Consider the following 17,823-nt stretch of genomic DNA (forward strand, 5'->3'; position numbering starts at 1 on the left):
TTGCTATTTTTTGAAGAGCACCTTGATTTGCAGAAGCAGCCTAGGTAACTCCCACTTTGAGTTCTCTTAGTAAAATTGTAGTTTCGTAACCACAAAAATGACTTGAGTGGTTTTTAACATATGGAGATGTAGAATGTAAGGTGGGTTGTCTTGTATAACTAGTTTTTCTGTCCTGTGCATTTCAGGCATTTTGAAAGTTGATTTTGGTTTTGTGCTTTGTTTTCTTGAGAAACTGTCAAAGTCTAATAATTCTGATTTTTTTTTACTAGGTAATCAGCAAGATGCCTGATTATTTTGTTGTAACACGTTTAGACTTCTTAATCATGTTTTGTTAGAGAATTGCATTCAACAAATCAGTTTCTTTTATTCATTAGTCATAGTTTTGGATCAAAAGTGGAGTTAAATTAAAATGCAGTTCTAAAAGCAACTTTGCTATTTAGTATAACCTAATATTAATGTTTGATTTATTTCACATTAAGATGAATTCTAAAGTGAAAGAAGTAACAACTATAACCAATAAACAGTTAAACCTCTAATGGTTACCAAGACCCTAAATTTTAGAAACAATAATACTTTTGAACTTAGGTGTTTCTGGGTTGGAGAAAGAAAACGAGTTTGGTTTTCCAAGACAAGTTTGGTGTTGTTTTTGGTTTTTTGTTTTTGGTTTTACTTTTGGTTCTTCAGTGTGAATGGAAAAGTTATTTCTGCATTTGTAGAGGTGACAGCAACAGTCAGGTGTTGATTATGGTGTAGTCAGGCCTGCTTCTAGGTAGCCAGCTAGCTTTCCCTTGCTCAGTAGTTCTCTTTGCAAGTGTGCTCCTTATGATAATTTTTATGTAATGTTACCTACTTTGCTAGTTTACTACAAACTCACATATGAACTCCATTACAGATTTTTGTAAAAATGCTTTTTATTTACCCTACCAATTTCATTTTCAAGTGAAGACTCCAACAGTCTGAGCTATTTGAAGAAGATTTTTCATTGATTGCATGCTTTCAGCTGCATATTTTGCTCTTGTGGGAAAAATGCCATTTGATCATTAATGATCCCCTTGTGGGAGCCTTGCTGGTATCTTTAGAAGGATAGAGTATCAAGCATGGCAGTGTCTTTTGGGATGCAGCTGTAGCATATATAGGGTATTGGCTGAAATATAGGATATGATTTCTAATGTCTGTCCTCTAGTTTCCCTTGTATATTTTCTCCTAATCAATATATTTTCATGGAAAATCAACTACAAGTGGCTGAGATGGCAGGGCTGATGCTGTGTACAGGAATTGACTGGGTATGTATTCTTGTCTGCTGAAACGTCAAAATGAATCAGAAGTTTAAACAATTATATTGATCTAACAATATTCAAATGGGTAAATAAAGCCATGCAATGAATACTTGTTTTCTGTTTTTTTTTTTTTTTTTTTTTTTAAGGAGGTTTAAAGGTGTTGGCTGTGCACCTTAGGAAGTATTTTAGTAGTGTGATTTGTCAATGAAGAGGTTGCCTACTGTTCAGTTGAGTGTTTAATCAACCAGGCCTACCAAGGAATTAGTGTGTATTTTGAAACATACAAAAGGTGGCTTCAGAAATTAAGCTTGTGGGTTGTCTTCAAATGCAGGCTGAGTTCTAACTAAACAATGTCAACGTGCATGTGGGAGGCTGGGTTTTCAGCATCTCTTGTTTTAGTTTTCATAAGTAGGAGGATGGAAGGTGGTTTAAAAAATATCACAGGCAGCTGACTGGCATGACAGGTACATCTGTGTAAACAAACAAGTATATGTGCATAACAAATGTGCACATGTATGTAAGAAAGCCATTTGCAGATAAGATGCACTTTTTTCCCGGGATGTGCTAGTTGGAATGTACTGATAAAAGCTGGTAATGCTTTTATTTTTAGGTTTTACATCATGTCTACTTCTGTTGTTCCTGGTGTCTCCAAATACAAGCATGAATGCATAAAACCTTATTTGCCTAGTCACAACAGCTATGAATTTGTTTAGCTTTCACACTGAAATAAGGAGGTGGAGAAACACAAGGGATGTGCATTATTCAGGCAAGCATAGGAAAACACCACACTGGCAAGGGCACTGGAACATGGTATTTTGTCCGCTAATATCATTTAGGAAAAAAAAAAAAAAACACCTAAATGTACAGCTTCTATTTCTCTACTTCTCCTACATTCCACTGTTGCCTTGTGAAGGTGCATGCTGTATGCTCTGTGGTAGGATTAACCACAAGAGCTGTAAGATGTTTGTAGCTTCCATGTTCTCTGAGACAGAATAAGCGCTCAGACTTCGCAGCAGAGATGCTTGGGAAGAGTGCTTGAACCTAGTATTGTAACCACATGTGTTATAAACAGTACTGTATCAGGAAATGTATGATAAGGAATGTTCATATAACAATGCGAATTCTTATACCCTAAAATTTCTGCTTTTGTGACAGATTTGACATGGATTGCCATCTTCCATCAGTATGATAGAATTCTGTGAATTGTGTAGGCCGTTGTTTCACAGGAGCTGACTGGAGCCTCAAACAGTTGTGAGAAAAGACTATGCCAGTGATTATGCTGTACTTCACATGGGTTTAATGGGTGCTGCATTTATACTGTGGGATGCGTTCAGCTGGATAGGAAGGTAGTACCTACGTTAGGCCCATTGAAGAGGGAAAGCATTTTCCTTTTACTTCATATACACAACATTTTTGTCTGCTGTCACACAGAGTTTTAGAATGATTGGTTATATGAGGCAGTGGCATTAGAGGCACATAAGGACACAGAGTGAAGTGACCAGAACAACAGCGTCTTGGACCAATAAGATGATTCTAATATATCTATTACTGTCATATTTAAGAACTAAACCTAGGGGGTCAGATTGTAAACACTTATCTTAGACAAAGCCACAGGAAGGGTTTCCAAAATGCCTCAGCATTTGAATTCTGTTGATTTCAAACACTTACCTGGACTAAAATCAGTGTATTTGCTTCATTGTATATATCTCACAAAACAAAGCTTTTGCATTATGTATTATTTACAAAGAAAAAAGAAGAAAATGTAGTTGCATACAACTGATGAGCTAGTGTCAGGGTTACTGTGCAACTTAGCAAGGTACTGTAGCTTTTTTAACAAACTGGTGTCATGGCATGGCACAGTTACACTGTGCCTCTGGCAGAGGTACCTTAGCCCCCCGTCTGATATAGCCAATCCCAGTGTTAGTGCTGCTGGTGTTTTGTCTTGCTAGAAAGTTTTCAGGAATGCTAGATGGCTTCTGGTGGTCCGTTTTGACTAACAGACTTCCATTTTACTGCGGGCAAGATCATTTGAAATGGCGCATGGCTTCCCAGCATTGTGTGATACATGCTCATGTGCGTGCATTGAACCTCCCAGGGTCACTTACTGTTTGGTCTCAATGCCTATTTCTGATGTGCTTTTTATCTTTTGGTGCCTCTTGTGGATGAGAAACTTTAATCCTTATCTCTTCTTGCTTAGGAGGTAAGAGTAAGTGAAGAATGTTTTCAGGGCGTTTATAGCTCAGGAACCCCAAATGAAAAAGCACCACATGCCCTTAAAGAGTAGGTGGAGTCACAAGGAGTTTAGGGTGAGATTTGCAAGGTCTCAAACTGTTATTTATCATTAAGGTTAATAGGATACAGCTGTGATTTCTTCTCTGTTATATCTGGCAGAGCAGTTTGTATTTCTTGCTTCTAGGACATGTAGAATGTAAAATAATGTGCATTCACCTTAAATTATGATCTGAACTAGCATCACTCAGTGAAAAAGCTAGAATACAATTTAGAAAGTTACTCTAAAATATTATTTCTAAACATTAAATTAAAATTTCTGCAACAAAAATAGGGCCTGCCTTACTATTCTTCTGTGGTCCATCCACTGACTAGAGCTGCATCCCATTTCCTAGGTTCAGAAATGGCGTCCTTCACCTCCTACAGGTTGTCATCAGGGTGTCTTTGCGGGCGTTAGTCTTAGGGTGTTAGCCCTACCTCCTGTTAATGAGATGGAAAGAGGAGAGGTGGTGGAAGGCCCCTGTGAATGTGAAGGTAATTAGTATGGAAATCTGGTATCAATGTAGTAACGAAGGACTGGTGTTCTCTGAAATCAAGATAAAATTTAGAAGAGAATTTCTAAACAAATTGCTCTCATTTGCTAATCTAAGTGTCAAATCTGATCAACTTAAATGGCATATTTTACAGGAAAAGTTCCAAGTTGAAAAAATGTTTTCATTATGTGTGTGCCTAGCCAAGCACCTCTGATGTTCCTCTCTCCTGAGACATAATAGTAATGCCATAAAAGATTATATGATTAAGTACCACCAAATCTACAGAGTCTGGAAAATTATTGGAATAATAAGAACCATTCTACATCTGCTTTGCAAACTTTTAGGTGAGTATTGAGGCTGGCCTTGTGGGAAAAGGTGTCCTCCAACAGAGCAGACAGACAGAGCAGAGATTGTAAAATGAGTTTAAAAAAAAAAAAGATACTAATCTTATGTGATTTTAAGAGTGCAGAGACTGAGAACATTTGTGTTCTTGATCTAGAGATCAGCCAAATTACTTGCTATCTTGGGATGGAAAAATTAACGCCATTAGAGGAAGAGTGGGGCTATATATCCTATCACAGGCTGCATTTGTTTTTACAGATGAGTCAAATGATTATGAAAGGGATTGTTTGTTTGCAGGTCTACAAAAGGATCTTAGAGGCCACCCTTTTCAGCACAGTAGCTGGACAGGAAAGAGGGTCCATGGGGCTTTCCAAATGCAGTCAGCTGTGTCAAGCTTATGGTGGAAACTTCACAAAAACCTCAGGAGAGATTTGTGTTGACTGAGCAGATGAGGGAAGCTTAGATAGTAGTTGGAGGCAGCAAACTGTATTGTGTGGGCTTACATTAAATTTCACCAGCTGTGAAACCTAATGCTAGAATTAAGTCAGACTACAGCACACAGTGGCCATAGGCATTACAGAGGTTGGACAGAAATGTTAATTTCAGTAAAAGGTAGGCATTGGTATCGCAGAGGATAATTATTTTTTGAAATAGGAGACAAGAAGTTAGCACTCCTGTGTGTGTCATAGCAGCAGGTATTACTTGGCCTACCTTTCATAGCTTCTGAAAGCACTATCAGAAGTTTTTTTCCTCCTGACTTAATCAGGGAAGTATATAGCTGAAAATGGTGCTTTGCAATTTACAGTCATTCTTGTCTGTGCTAGGAATTTATTATCTTTAACTGTCCTAAAAATAGATGTATTTTCTCAGAGGGATTTTTTTAGTATATACTCTAAATTCAATGTTCATATTGTTACTTCGGTAGTTGACGATGCAAAACAAATGACTGTATGAAAGGGGAGAAAATGCAGTGGGGGTACTATATCTCAAAATGTACTGCAACAGTCTGTTGCAGTTGTTGAGAATTAACTCTTCTGTGCAGAGGGCTGGGTTTTTACATGCTGGTGTATGGACATGAGTTTAGATTTATTGTATTTGTTCACTGTTTCATTTAGGATACTGCTGTGCCATAGCGGTCCTGTTTACCTTTTGCAGTTGGGAACCAGAAAGCCCAGCAATGGAAGGTGAAGTGTGACCCAACATGCAGTGAAGCCTAAACTTAACTGAGTCTTAATTTTAAAGTATTTTCTGCTTTAATTTTTATTCCCAATAACTTTTGTCATCATTCCATAAGAATTCATTTAATTTATATGGCAATGCAATGACTTACTGTCATAAAACAACAGTTTTGGGTCCTAGACACTGATGCACCACATATTTGCCTTGTAATAATTTACACATTAAAACCTAAAAACTGTATTTAACTGGTGGAATATCAAAGCACTTTTGTGCTATATTTTCTTAGTAAGTGCCTAAGTTCTTTCTCTGTTCAAGTCCCAGTGGCATTTTTCCACTGGTGTGTCCCTGCTGTGTCCTCATATTAGTCTGCAAATTCTTTTTCACTCCAATGCAAGCTAGTATTCTGTACTAGTTGTGAAGGGAAACTAATATTGAAGAGCTGTCTTCCTTAAGTAGACCCCCTGCCTGGCATCAAGTGTCGTGGGTTTAATTTTCAGAGACTTTTATTTTTTTTGTCTGGCCAATGTTAAGAAAAAAAAACTCACTATATGAAAGTGTCAAGAAAACTACCTAGATAGACAATGAGTAGGTGTCTCCTAAAAAGCTTCATATTTTTATTCATAGGACTTTTAGCTGACTCTTGTTATGAAATTTTGTCTTTGTTCCTTTCTAAATGCAGTTTGTAGACTTAATGATGACAGAATATGTGCTGATTGGTTTGAGTGATTTTTTTTTTTTTAAGTTAGAGTCAATGGCCACTGAATTTGCTGTCAATTTAGTGGCGGTATCTTTATTTATTTATTAATTTAAAGAATGCTGCTCATTAGCTCAGACTTCTGACGTTACAGGACTTGTACACTGACACCTTCCTTGCTAAAATACTGGCCTTTCAGTTCTTAGTATGGATTGGTGTTTCCCTCCCGTTTTGGTTTGTCCAGTGTGCATCATCACAAAACCTAAGTTAACCAGGTGCCATGCTTTTCTCTGTGCTTTTTTGCCTCTTGAAGGATCTGTGTGTGGGGGACGGTGTCCGATGCATTACTGATATGTTAAATCTCATGACTTGGCATTCAAAGCAGATTAAAGAACCGAAGGTGAACCTGTGCCTATCTGTGGAACCAGCTGAAATTAATGTTCCATATGGATTGATGTCTCTGCCTCATCTTCAACTCTTGGTTACTTAACCTAATCTGTCACAAATGGCATTCATTTTCAATGCAAAGAGATTACTATGGCTGAACAAAGAGATGCAGAATTGAAATTTAAGTGCATTGAAAGTTCATTGGAAATGTCCTGTGAATTATTTTTATGTGGGGACTACGTGAAAAAAAATGAATTATAATGTTTAAATTAATAAACTGAAGTGGTGTGAGCTTTTTGTTTTCAAGGAGATCAATGTGGCCTATTCCAGTTGATAAATAGAAAATGGAAAGAAAAACATAATAAAGCTCCTGTTAAGTGAAGACAGGGTAACAGGAATTTTCTTCAAAGAGAATCTGTTAAGAAAGTGTTTAGCAAGATAAAGCAATTTGGAGTCTAGGCCTATTTTTTATTACTAATGTGACAGAGACGTGAAATTAAAATAATCCATCTCTTTGGAAAGCATTGGGGGGAGAAGAGTATATGTAAGCCTTCATATTTATACCTGAAGTGGCTACATTTGGCCAAACTTGTTTTTCTAGGTTCCTCGCTCAGTTTTTCCCAAGCTCTTCAGAAAGCCCACTCAGATATAGAAATATATGCATCAGTATGTGGCTGATGCTGATTTCTTTGCTTCATTTTTCCTTGACTGGGATTTGTTATGCCTGCCTGTGGAACAGTTGTGGATTCAACAGCACTGAATTAATTTAGCTTTATTTCAAATTAAAAAAAAAATAAAATAATATTGTAAGACCATTTAGTGAAATTGATTGCTGAGTGATACCAAGTCAAAGATTTACAGAAACATGTCAGACTGAGTGAGATCATAATAGAAGGTGTATATGGGGACTAAGAATATAAAACAAAGGAAGTCTGTAGGACAGATTTGTTTGCTGTCTTGAATATCCTGGTAATTCTTAATCCAAGAGAAGGCAGTGTTTTGGGAAACAGATGATACCTCAACCAGTCTTCCAGGGTATCCAAACATACATCAAAAAGACACATGTATCCGAGTATTTTTAGATAGGCGAAGGGTGGATAAAACATGCTTGTCTATTTTTTTTTTCCCTTCAGCTTCAGTGTTCTCAAATGGATAATAAGTTACTGAAAACTGCAGAGATGGTTTTGGAAATGTGACTAAGATGCCAGGAATTCCTGGCTCTCTGCTGTTGCTGATCATATACTGTATTATCTGCAGGCTGAAAAGTTACATGTGGTAAACATGTACAGATTTTTTTCCTTTTTCTATTTTTATCTTCAAAATGTAAAGTTTTTAATGCTTTCTTTTCAGATTATGAGGGAATTGTTACATACATTTATTATTTTTATTTTTTTGGAGAAAGCAAATTTTCTTTCTTAATAAATTGCCATTCCTTGAAATCCACAGTCTTAGGCTAAGTAGGTATGGCTCCATGCCACCATTGGCTATAGCAGGGCCTCAGAGAGCCAGGCTGACCTTCTGCCAAACTAAGTCAATAAATATTTTTTGAAGTTGCATCTCCCAGAGGCAACAGAAGTGGGGAGTCTGGGTCTCTTGGGCATGCCTGCTGACTCTCCATCCCACTTGAATCTGGTCTGGTCTTGTTCTTTGATCCTTGCTCGGTTCTGCACATGCTCTTTAGTAACTTAGTACTAAAATTAGCTTTCTCACTGATAAAGTTTTCAGTTGTGTGATTGAGTTTTATTATCTTTTTTTTTTTTATTTTATGTGATATCTTGGTAACATTCAGTTAGTATATCGTGATTTATTTAAAAACTCTAGGATTTTTCAGATATGAATTTTGGAAAGTTAGAACTTGACGGTGTGCATGCAGTCAAATCATTCCAAGCATGGGGTTTGGAAGCATTCCTGGAGAAGTGTGAAAAAGAAAGGTTCGCACTTTTTGGAAATATATCAAGTTTTTCCATTATTGCTAGTATAGTTTCCCACTTGGGTATTTATTTTAATATATTAAGGCCTTTTTTTTTTTTTTTTTTAACCTTGTAGCTTAAACTGCCTCCTAATACAGATGCTTACAAGTGAGCTTGGCAAGCCTGGAAGCCTGGAGTTGGTAGTAGGTTAGGTCTGAGACTTCAAGGGGATGAAAAACACCAGGGTGGGCTTTGCCTCCAGGCTACAATTAAGATCAAAGCATGTTAGTAAGATTCCTACTATAAAGGTTGTTGACTGTCTGCTTCCTTCTGTTTCTCCTCATTTTTCAACTGGTGACTGTAGTAAATAAGTCTGACAAGGGTTGTTCCTTATCATAGATCCAGATCTTTTGTGGCAAATCTTGCATATCCTATTGGCCTACAGAGTCTGACAAGCTAAAAAGCTGCTTTTTTTTTGACAGTTGTACAATAAGTATGTGCATGTTTCCAATACTTCTGTGGCTGCCACAAAACAGTGGGAAACAAGCAGTGCAAATGTTAGCCATGTGAGTTTTGCTTCTGCACTTGGGTCCTTTGAGGACCAAATACTGATTGCAGCTTTCTTGAAGTCAGTCTCTTAATCAAAAGTCATGTAGCACTGCATTTTTAAGATGGGCCATTAACCCATCTTCCTGAAGTTACTAAGTCATTCAGTTGCTTCTTTATATCCAGTGCCAATTTTTTATTCATTTCTTTTTTCTGCACAACAAAGATACATTATTGACAAAATTGTGAACCTTGTGTAACAAGGTTAAACAAAGGAACAACTAGAAACAATTTATGTTACATGTCATGTAAAAATATGTTAGCCTGCTAAAATTCATTAGAAATAGAGCTCTTTCAAAATTTTTATCTTTTTTGGTCTACAAAGGTATCTTTAAGATGCAGCTGAAGATTTACTATTGAACCTTTCTGCAGTGTCAAACAAATATTGCGGCCAGGAGAACGGGAGGCTCATTGTGAGATGTGATAGGAAGTTTGCTGTGTTCTTTTTTTTATGCTTCTTGGCCCAGACATGTTCCTCTGAAAAGAAAAAAGAGGAAGTCCTTATTAGGTGGATAGTAAATCTTAGATTAACTAAGGTTTTTGTCAGATATTTTAATACTCTTCCTCTTGAAGCATTGGAGTTAATGGAATTTTAAATTAACATGAAAGAAAATCAACTGTATGAAATATATCTCTAGAAATATTCATAAATACAGACATTATCTTATTGCCTTCAGCTAGGAAATGTGGTAATAACTAGGTTTATTCTTTAAAGGTAATCTTAGGTTTTTTTCTGACTGCTTTAAAACTCAACTAATCCACTTACAAATACAGACAATGTTTCATGAATAGTACCTGTTCTCTGACTAGGTTAACCATGCACTTTCTTCTGATTATTCCGTTCAGATTTCTAGTGTATGTTGTGGTCAAGCCAATGGAAGAAAGGATCGAATTATAGACTTAATAGCAGTGTGCTATTTGTGCTGGTCTTCTATTCTGAAGTCAGTGTAGATAGCAACCTATTTTTCTCAACAAGAAAGCACTTAAGTTAATTGCTCCATTAGAAAGATATAGTAGCTCTTTCTGATCTGTAAGTAGCCTTCCATGCATAGCTGCTAAAGTTTGAAACACCTGCAGCTGAAGCAATTTGAAGAAAAGCCATTAGTCTGCATGGAGGAAAAATAAAGTGCTGAAGTTCATATTATCAATGATGCTGTGTTGGAGCAGCCTAAAAGATTTGGCTTTTAGTCTATGCCTAGTGCTATCCAAAACAACATATAAAATTCTTTGTAAACCAATTTTAAAAGTGTCTTGTTTATTCAGAAGCAACTGTGTACTCTATTTGTTCGGAGAGTAGGCTCCAGTCAATTGCAAACCAGCCAACAGCTGATTTCTCCTTAGAAAGAAACATTGACTAATATAGATCATTGGAAGCCAAAGACCGAAGGGACAAAGTGCTAAAGATAAATAGCTCAATCCTCAACTGTTCGAAGGCCTCAATAAAGCCTCTGATTTACTAATTTGGGGCGGGACTCTGCTGTTCCCACCTGCAAGCTTGTCTCAGATCCTTGGCTCTGACATGTCGAGGTGCTGATATGTAGTGTGACCTACTGTGCCCTTAAGAAGGAAAATACTGGCTTTCTTATGGCCCTAATCAATCAGTTTCTCTGAAGCTTTTCTTTATAGTAAGCAAGGGAGGAAAGAAGTACTGACTGCTCTCATTTTATTGAGATGTTCAATTGGAAAGAGCCTACATAGACAGTATTGCTGAATCTTGAAAGGCACTCCAAGGTACTTCTCTGTTCTAATTGACTCCTAGGTGCTTTTTAGAGTGCTATAATGTGTTCCTGAATTCAGTAATTTAAGTTGATGGATAGCTATAAAAGTAGTCTGTTTTTTATTCAGTGGTTTTTGATAAGCTTCAGTAGCAACTGGACTGTTGAACAGTGAGAGTGCCCAAAATTCAGGTGGCTGTTTTAACAGTTTTGAGCATTAATGGAATTTGTATCTATGTCCCTACCTTTCCTGGCAAAGATGTGATAGTGAAACTTTAGAGTTTCAATTCTCCCTCATCCATCTTTGTATTCTGGCTGTCTGTCATACTGAAAAATATAACTTGGTAGAGGTGTTGGTAAAGTCTGAAAAAGCAGTAGCAGCTTCTGCAAGCTTGTGTGACCAACTTCTGTGGAAGGTCGGTTTCCAGGTTGGGGTGGATTTTTCAGACTCCATTGTCAGTACATCCACAGTTACTGTGTCCTGGATGAGTATCTGGCCCAGAGCATCTCAAACAGCTGTGATATGTTTTGTCGTGTTTATTCTCCAGTTGTATGTGTAGTTCATTTGAGACAATAGCCAAAACAGAGGAATATTTTGGCATTCCTTTAAAAAAAAAAAAAAAAAAGACAAATAGCATTTTTACTGGTACTGCATTTTCAATGTATAATGGTAAATTCTTAGGTAAGCACATGTCGGACAGTCTCTTTGAATTTTGCATGTGTAGTGGTTAGGACAACGAATTATCATATTAAATAATTTTTTAAAAACATCTGGATATCAGTTTGAAATTACTTTTCGTCTTTAATTATTTCTACAATCTACATTTAGGGTTTGGAAGATAATGTCTACAGTAACAATGGGAGACATCACCTGGTTCAGCCTTGATCCTATAGTAGCCTCCAGTTTGTGTATATACAATATCTTCTCCCATGGAAATGACAAAATAAAGGTAGATTTAGTTGGAGTTCTTGAAGGTGTGCTTTCTTTTGCATTCCTTGAGGGTGCTGATTGGCAGCCAAATGTTTACAACATGGTGTTTTTTTTTTTTCTGAGTATTAATTTGGGGACAGTGAGTAGGAGAATCTTCTTCAAGTTTGCTCGTCTTGTACCCCTCAGCGTTCACCGCAAGGGACACCCTGGTGCAGAAACTCCAGCAGGGACATGGGCACCTTTTACAAACAAGTCCTTGATCTGTGAAGAGTCATGTACTTGACATATTGAAGGCTGATGAGAAGATGAGAGAATATAGTAAGAGGGCAGATGAAGATGGGAGGGTGATGTCTTAGAAAGAGGGTATTTTAATTTACTTCAGTTCTTGACATATAGAGGAATATATCTCTTTTAAAGGCATTGAACAAAACGGCTTGTGAATCCCATGAACATGTAGCTGACTTCAGGGATCCGAGAAGGATGTCCCAATTCCTTCCCCTGCCGTACATATTTCAGTAATACACTATTGTACGTTTGTTACTCAGCGTTGCCTTTAGGGTGGGTGAGATGCATGCTTTCAGCTTGTAGTAGGTGAATAAAGAAGGTGCTTTGATTTCCTTTCTCTCTCTTTTTTTCCTTTCATTAGTGGTAGTTTTTCACTGCTGGTTGGTTAGAAAAGTCCTTAGCTATTTTTTTGCTCACACTTTAGCTGTTTGTGATTTATTGGTTTACTCCACACTACACCATACACTATGGAGGAGTTATGAGTTATGTTTTAAGGATATTTGGGGAAGAGGTCTTTTTGCCTTTTTTTAACAAACCTTTTTTTCAAAAATAGGTAGTAAGGTACAATATTTTTGTTTGCAATGATGTTTGTGTATGCCATGTTGGTCAGACTACTGTTTATGAACATTTGCTCCTTCTGGAGAGGAGTAAATAACCAGTGTAAACTGCCAAGAATTCCTTACGCTTTTGCTGATGAGTTCGAAGAGTTGAGTGCTTGGAGATCATAAGCAAGACTGAGCGCCGCTTTGTAAGGCAGCCTCTAAACATAGCCAATGCACATCTCAGATGGTCAGTGAGCACAATGGAGGAGTTGAAAGCTGGGAGAAAAGGGTAATATTTTTGTTTTATGCTTGCTTGTAAACTTCTTTGTTCAAAGATGCACAACAAAATGTGGGAAAGCTTGTCAACTGTACTTTGCATTTAGTTTTTAAAATGCAGAGCAGTCTTCTGCACTGCATGTCCTCAGCACGTTGGTTTTTATTTTAGTGTTGTGCCACAGGTAGACAAATAACGTGGAAGCTTTCTCAGTTCTGCTAATGTACTCATCCCTTACTTTGGTAACAGCTCTCTTAAGAATGATGTCTAAAAAAGATCTCATTCCTAGCTGTTCCATACTGCTCATGTGAAATACTAGCACGTGAAGATGGATGCGTGGGAAGCATATTATTATGGGTTTTGTTTCAGGCCTTGGAGACCTTGTTAGAGCATCTAAAACAATAAAAATTCTTTTTAATGAGCAACTCTTTACTTCACGTTTTCTCACTGAGGACTGGCACTTCATCCTCTTTATCATCATATAAATAGAAAATCCAGCTCTCTTCGCTTTCTGTTACAAACAGGAAAGGAAAAAAAAAGCGTCTGGTGCAGGTGGTTTTCACTGAATGCTGCTCTGCTTTGTGATAAGAATCAAATGCAACACACAAACTCCCTGTTAAGCTATATATTTGCATTAGTAAGTTGTATGTTGTCTCTCTGGGTTGCATGCAACTGTTTCACAGCTTTTAATTAACAAGCAATTAAAGTGTTTTTATAAGGAGTGTCTTTTGGAGAGGGATTTTTATCAAAATATTTTATAAGAGACTCAGTATCATTCCAGAACAAGGAAAAAAGGGAAAGGGAATTTGGCGGGCAAAGGAGAGTACACGTCTGTATGCATAAATATACTATGCACCTTACTTGTGCTTCTTGTCGTGTATTCTTTATTGACCCATACTCAGGCAATTGGTGCACTACAAATCTTTAAAATGATTTTCATTCCATAAACAGTAATTTAAAAGGCCTTGTTCCAGGCTTCTGTGCCCCATATATACCATTTTCTGTTCTTGTTTACAGCTGCAGAGATGTACTGTACGCTTTCAGAAATGACCAGTGTTAGAAATAGAATATATATTTTTTGGGCTTAAAAGCAATATTGAAAAATTAAGTAACCCTTTAGTTTCTGGCACTCTTTCTGTGAATACAAACTCAGTATGGCATCTGTAGTAGTATGAATGGTGCTGTTTTATGGATGTAAATAGTAAAGTCATCTCTCTTGCTGTTGTTGGAGAGAGTTTATGATGCCTAGCTCTATGCGTACATGATCTATCTCCTACTCCTACTTTGTCTTTTTAATTCTAAACTCTTTTGGAATACATTCTGAACTGAAGTTAAACTAAAGTTTTAAGCTGAAAAATGAAGTTAATTCTTTGTTAAATTAATGATGAAAATGTAATGTGTCGTCCATAGTGCTAGAAAAACCTAGTGACTTGTTTAACCAAAATTCATCCTGGAATTTACAGCAGACACCTTGCCTGATGATCCTTTCATTGATTAGAAATGTGATTCATTAGTCTAAGTTGACCTGTACTGTGGTTTAATTAGCCATCAGAAGTAGCTAATTTGTTATTGCATTAACCTTGTTGATATTTGTAATAAACATTTATTGTTACAACGTAGTTGTTATCTAACTGCTAATCAAGCTTTATGCTTGAAAAACAAGTCATATATTCGTGTATTTTGGAGCTTTTGAATTCTGTGCACTGTCTGGACAAGAGAAAGGCATTTCTAAATGTAGCTGAGCAGAGGTCAGACACTGCAGGCAACTGCAGTTAAAGCTGCTGCTCCTGACATGAAAATACCAACTTTTTGGGAGGCTAGTGGTAGTTCAATCTGCATCTGGATTTGCCTCAATATCTGTAAGCCAGGAGCTCCTCACCAGTACTGCTTTAAGAATAGTGTCCCCTCAGGGCCTGAACTGAGGCTGATCTTGATTACTTACTGCTACATGTCAGATGGAAAACTAGATAGAGCTTTTAATACCGTACACCTGCCCGAGCAGGTGTACTCTGCATGTGGTTTAAGTGCCTCAGTTACATTTTTCTTACTCATATCAATACATGCTTGTGTGTGTGTGAATAAGCATGTACTTTTTCATTCACTTCCTTCTGTTTTTTTTAAAGCCCCGTACAATTTAATAGCGCCAATAAACCTCTTCAAGTACTGGACAGCATGAAGCATTCTCGATGAAAATATTATGAGTCAACTTTAACTTTAGAATTGGCTGTTTCTTCATTATTCTATGGAGCAATTGCCAAATGCAGTCATAAAGACCTTGAGTACCATGGCATTCATTATTGTTGGATTGGGATACGTATAAATATATGTCCTTCTTTGGAAGGTTTTATGTCAGCTCCAGGTTGTGCAGTTGCTTTGATATTGAGGAAAAAAAAAATAATTTACTATAGCATCATAAACTTATTTCTGTGCAGCATCTGTTTTTGAATATAATTTCTTTGGTTGTTGCTGGCATTTACTGCAGTAGATGCTTTGCCGTGGAGCTGAGTAGCATTCTTGCAAGTGACAGTCTTTCAGCTGCATCATGATAGTTTTTAATTATATTCCATGTGCTGTGTGTTGGGTGATAGTAAACAGTGAGGTAACATGAGGAGGTGCTTGTGTATGACAACTTTATATTCCCCAGCTTCCTGGCTGACACATGGTTTCATAATTGGGGACTATTCAAATATATTTGATTGTTGGCACTGTTATTTAAACCTTAATTATTTTAATCCACTTTTCTATTTGGAAATATCATCTGTTATCTAAAAAACTGAATTTGTGTGACAAAGTGAAATACCATTCTGAGTATGCTTGTACCTTTCTTCTTCTTCAAAGCTGGTTACATAAAACTGCTAAGCATCTCTGAAAATAAGTTAATGATTATAACAAAATTATTTTATTTCCAAAACAGGTGACTGGGAAATGGAGAAAACTTTGAACAGAATCCATCCAGTTTCTGATCCAGAAGCAGTGTATTTTCTACAAGTATCATGGGAAAAAGATTTAGGCACTGGCTTTGGTATAATACTTACTGATGGTGAATGTGCATGGACCGGGACAGGTAATAATGGAAAGAAAAAAGTGTTTTAAAGTGTTACTGTTCTTCATTACAATTTTTAAGTAGTTTTTAGACTGTGACCCACAACTTGCAGCAAAAAGATCTTATTAATATTACCTCTCCTCACTGATGGAGGGGGTAGATTCATGATTTTCTGGGATGTGTTCAGATATCTTTGAAATCTCGAAACTTTGTATGTCTAAAGTAATACTAATTCATTAGCATACAGCTATGCAATATTTTGTTCTTGCTTGCTAGTTTTCTTGCCGTGATATTGCAGTACCATATGTGTGTTCTTCAGATCCTTGAACAATGGTTAATGCAAGTAGTATTTGCACATTGTAGTTCATGAAACATTTAATTGCAATTTTTAAAAAAAATTTAATAAGATATTAATAATGAAAGGTAGTTGTACTTTGTGCTCATGTGAATTCTTGAGAAAAATAGGGGACAAGATTTATTTTTCCCCTGGGGATAAATTACTAGAAAAAAACCTAGCCTGTGGCATTTTTTTCCCATGCAGAAATCTGAATAATAAAGTGTTTTTTTTCATATATGCATGTTTGTCTCATTCATGCCTCATGAAAGAAGGACAGATTTGTGTGTTACTTTAGATGTCAGATACTTGGTCCAAAGCACTTCTCTCAGCAGCAGAAATGTTTCAGAGGGAGGAAAGAACGATATATTTTACGGTGTAATACAGGCAAAAACATTTGCCTGATTCTTTTTCTAAATTATAAGAACAGATAACTTCCTTCCTTTTCGCTGCCCAGAAGTTGTTTCTCCCTGGTACTTACTTAAGCCAAAATTTCAAATAGGGCAGCCATTTTATAGTGCTTTGTCTGTTGTCTTGTGTATTGTAGGAACCTTAATCATTCAGTAGCTTTCCGTTGAATACAACTTTCTTTTATTTTTTCTTTCAAACCTAGGAAACCAGGCTAAGTTAGTGTTTGTGTGCATGTATAAAATCTGCTCTTTCACATTCCTTTTCCTATTTAGAACATTCTGTAAATAAAACATTCTATAAATTAGTGGTTCCTGCATAAGCCAAATACATATATTCAAATACTGGCTCCCTGTAGTCTGATGTGAAAGTTTTTGTTTTTTGATTTCACAATCAGATAGTCAAAGTATATGTTTTCAAAATAATAGAAAAGGTGTTAACGTTGATAAATATTTAACTGAGTATTCCAGTATTTCTTTTTAAAAGCTTTTGTGGTTGTTCTTGTATCAAAGGAAGTTTTTAACTTCAAAATAAACACCTTAAAATTCACAAAAAGCTAATTCTTAAAATCTGTTATTTCTGTAAGTGAGACCTAGTGTTACTTTAACAGGAAAAGTGTAGAAAAAGTATGTACACAGTTCTCATTTCGTAAATTTCCTGCATCTGGCAGAATTGCTGGATGATAATTTTCCAGAATGGAGGACCAGTGAAAGCAAGATGACCTCACACTTAAACAAAGGGGAAAGAAAAACAGTTTAACATTAGCATTGGGTACTCATCCAAAGGAGAGGGCTATTATTTCTTTTGCAAGAATCTGATCCATTTCTCAGGAATTCATATAAAATTTGTAGTCTTTCTAGTAATTTCATTGGGAATTGAAATTCTTGTGCATCTGCTGCAGAGATCTGTCTCTTCATACTCTCACCATTGCTTTTGATAACTTTTTCTTAGTTATTACATCATGTTTGAGACTGCCTAGATACCAGCTTCAAAATCTGAAAGGAGAAAAGGCAGTGGTCAGGAAATTCTTGCTGGGGGAAATCCCTTTTGGATTTCTCATGCTGTGGATTATTTTACTTGGCAAGACCTACCAGGAAGTGAATGAGAGTTGCTGATGGAGTTGTCTTTTATGGT

General features: G+C 36.6%; 1 protein-coding gene across 4 annotated transcripts in view; it reads left to right on the forward strand.

Moving 5' to 3' along the window:
- The window catches only part of XRCC4 (X-ray repair cross complementing 4), a 187,763-nt gene that overhangs the window by 1,221 nt on the left and 168,719 nt on the right, over positions 1-17,823 (forward strand). For 2 of the 4 annotated variants that reach the window (XM_035563200.2, XM_050716477.1), the window contains exon 2: positions 15,819-15,968. In XM_035563200.2, the coding sequence (XP_035419093.1) occupies positions 15,830-15,968 (139 nt within the window). In that variant the 5' untranslated portion in view covers positions 15,819-15,829. Of the gene's footprint in view, positions 1-1,188; positions 1,284-15,818; positions 15,969-17,823 lie in introns of those variants that run through there. The other 2 variants (XM_050716478.1, XM_050716479.1) reach the window with 2 other exon arrangements.

This window comes from Cygnus atratus, chromosome Z, assembly GCF_013377495.2.
Source record: "Cygnus atratus isolate AKBS03 ecotype Queensland, Australia chromosome Z, CAtr_DNAZoo_HiC_assembly, whole genome shotgun sequence".
In the NCBI taxonomy this organism is placed as follows: Eukaryota; Metazoa; Chordata; class Aves; order Anseriformes; family Anatidae; genus Cygnus; species Cygnus atratus.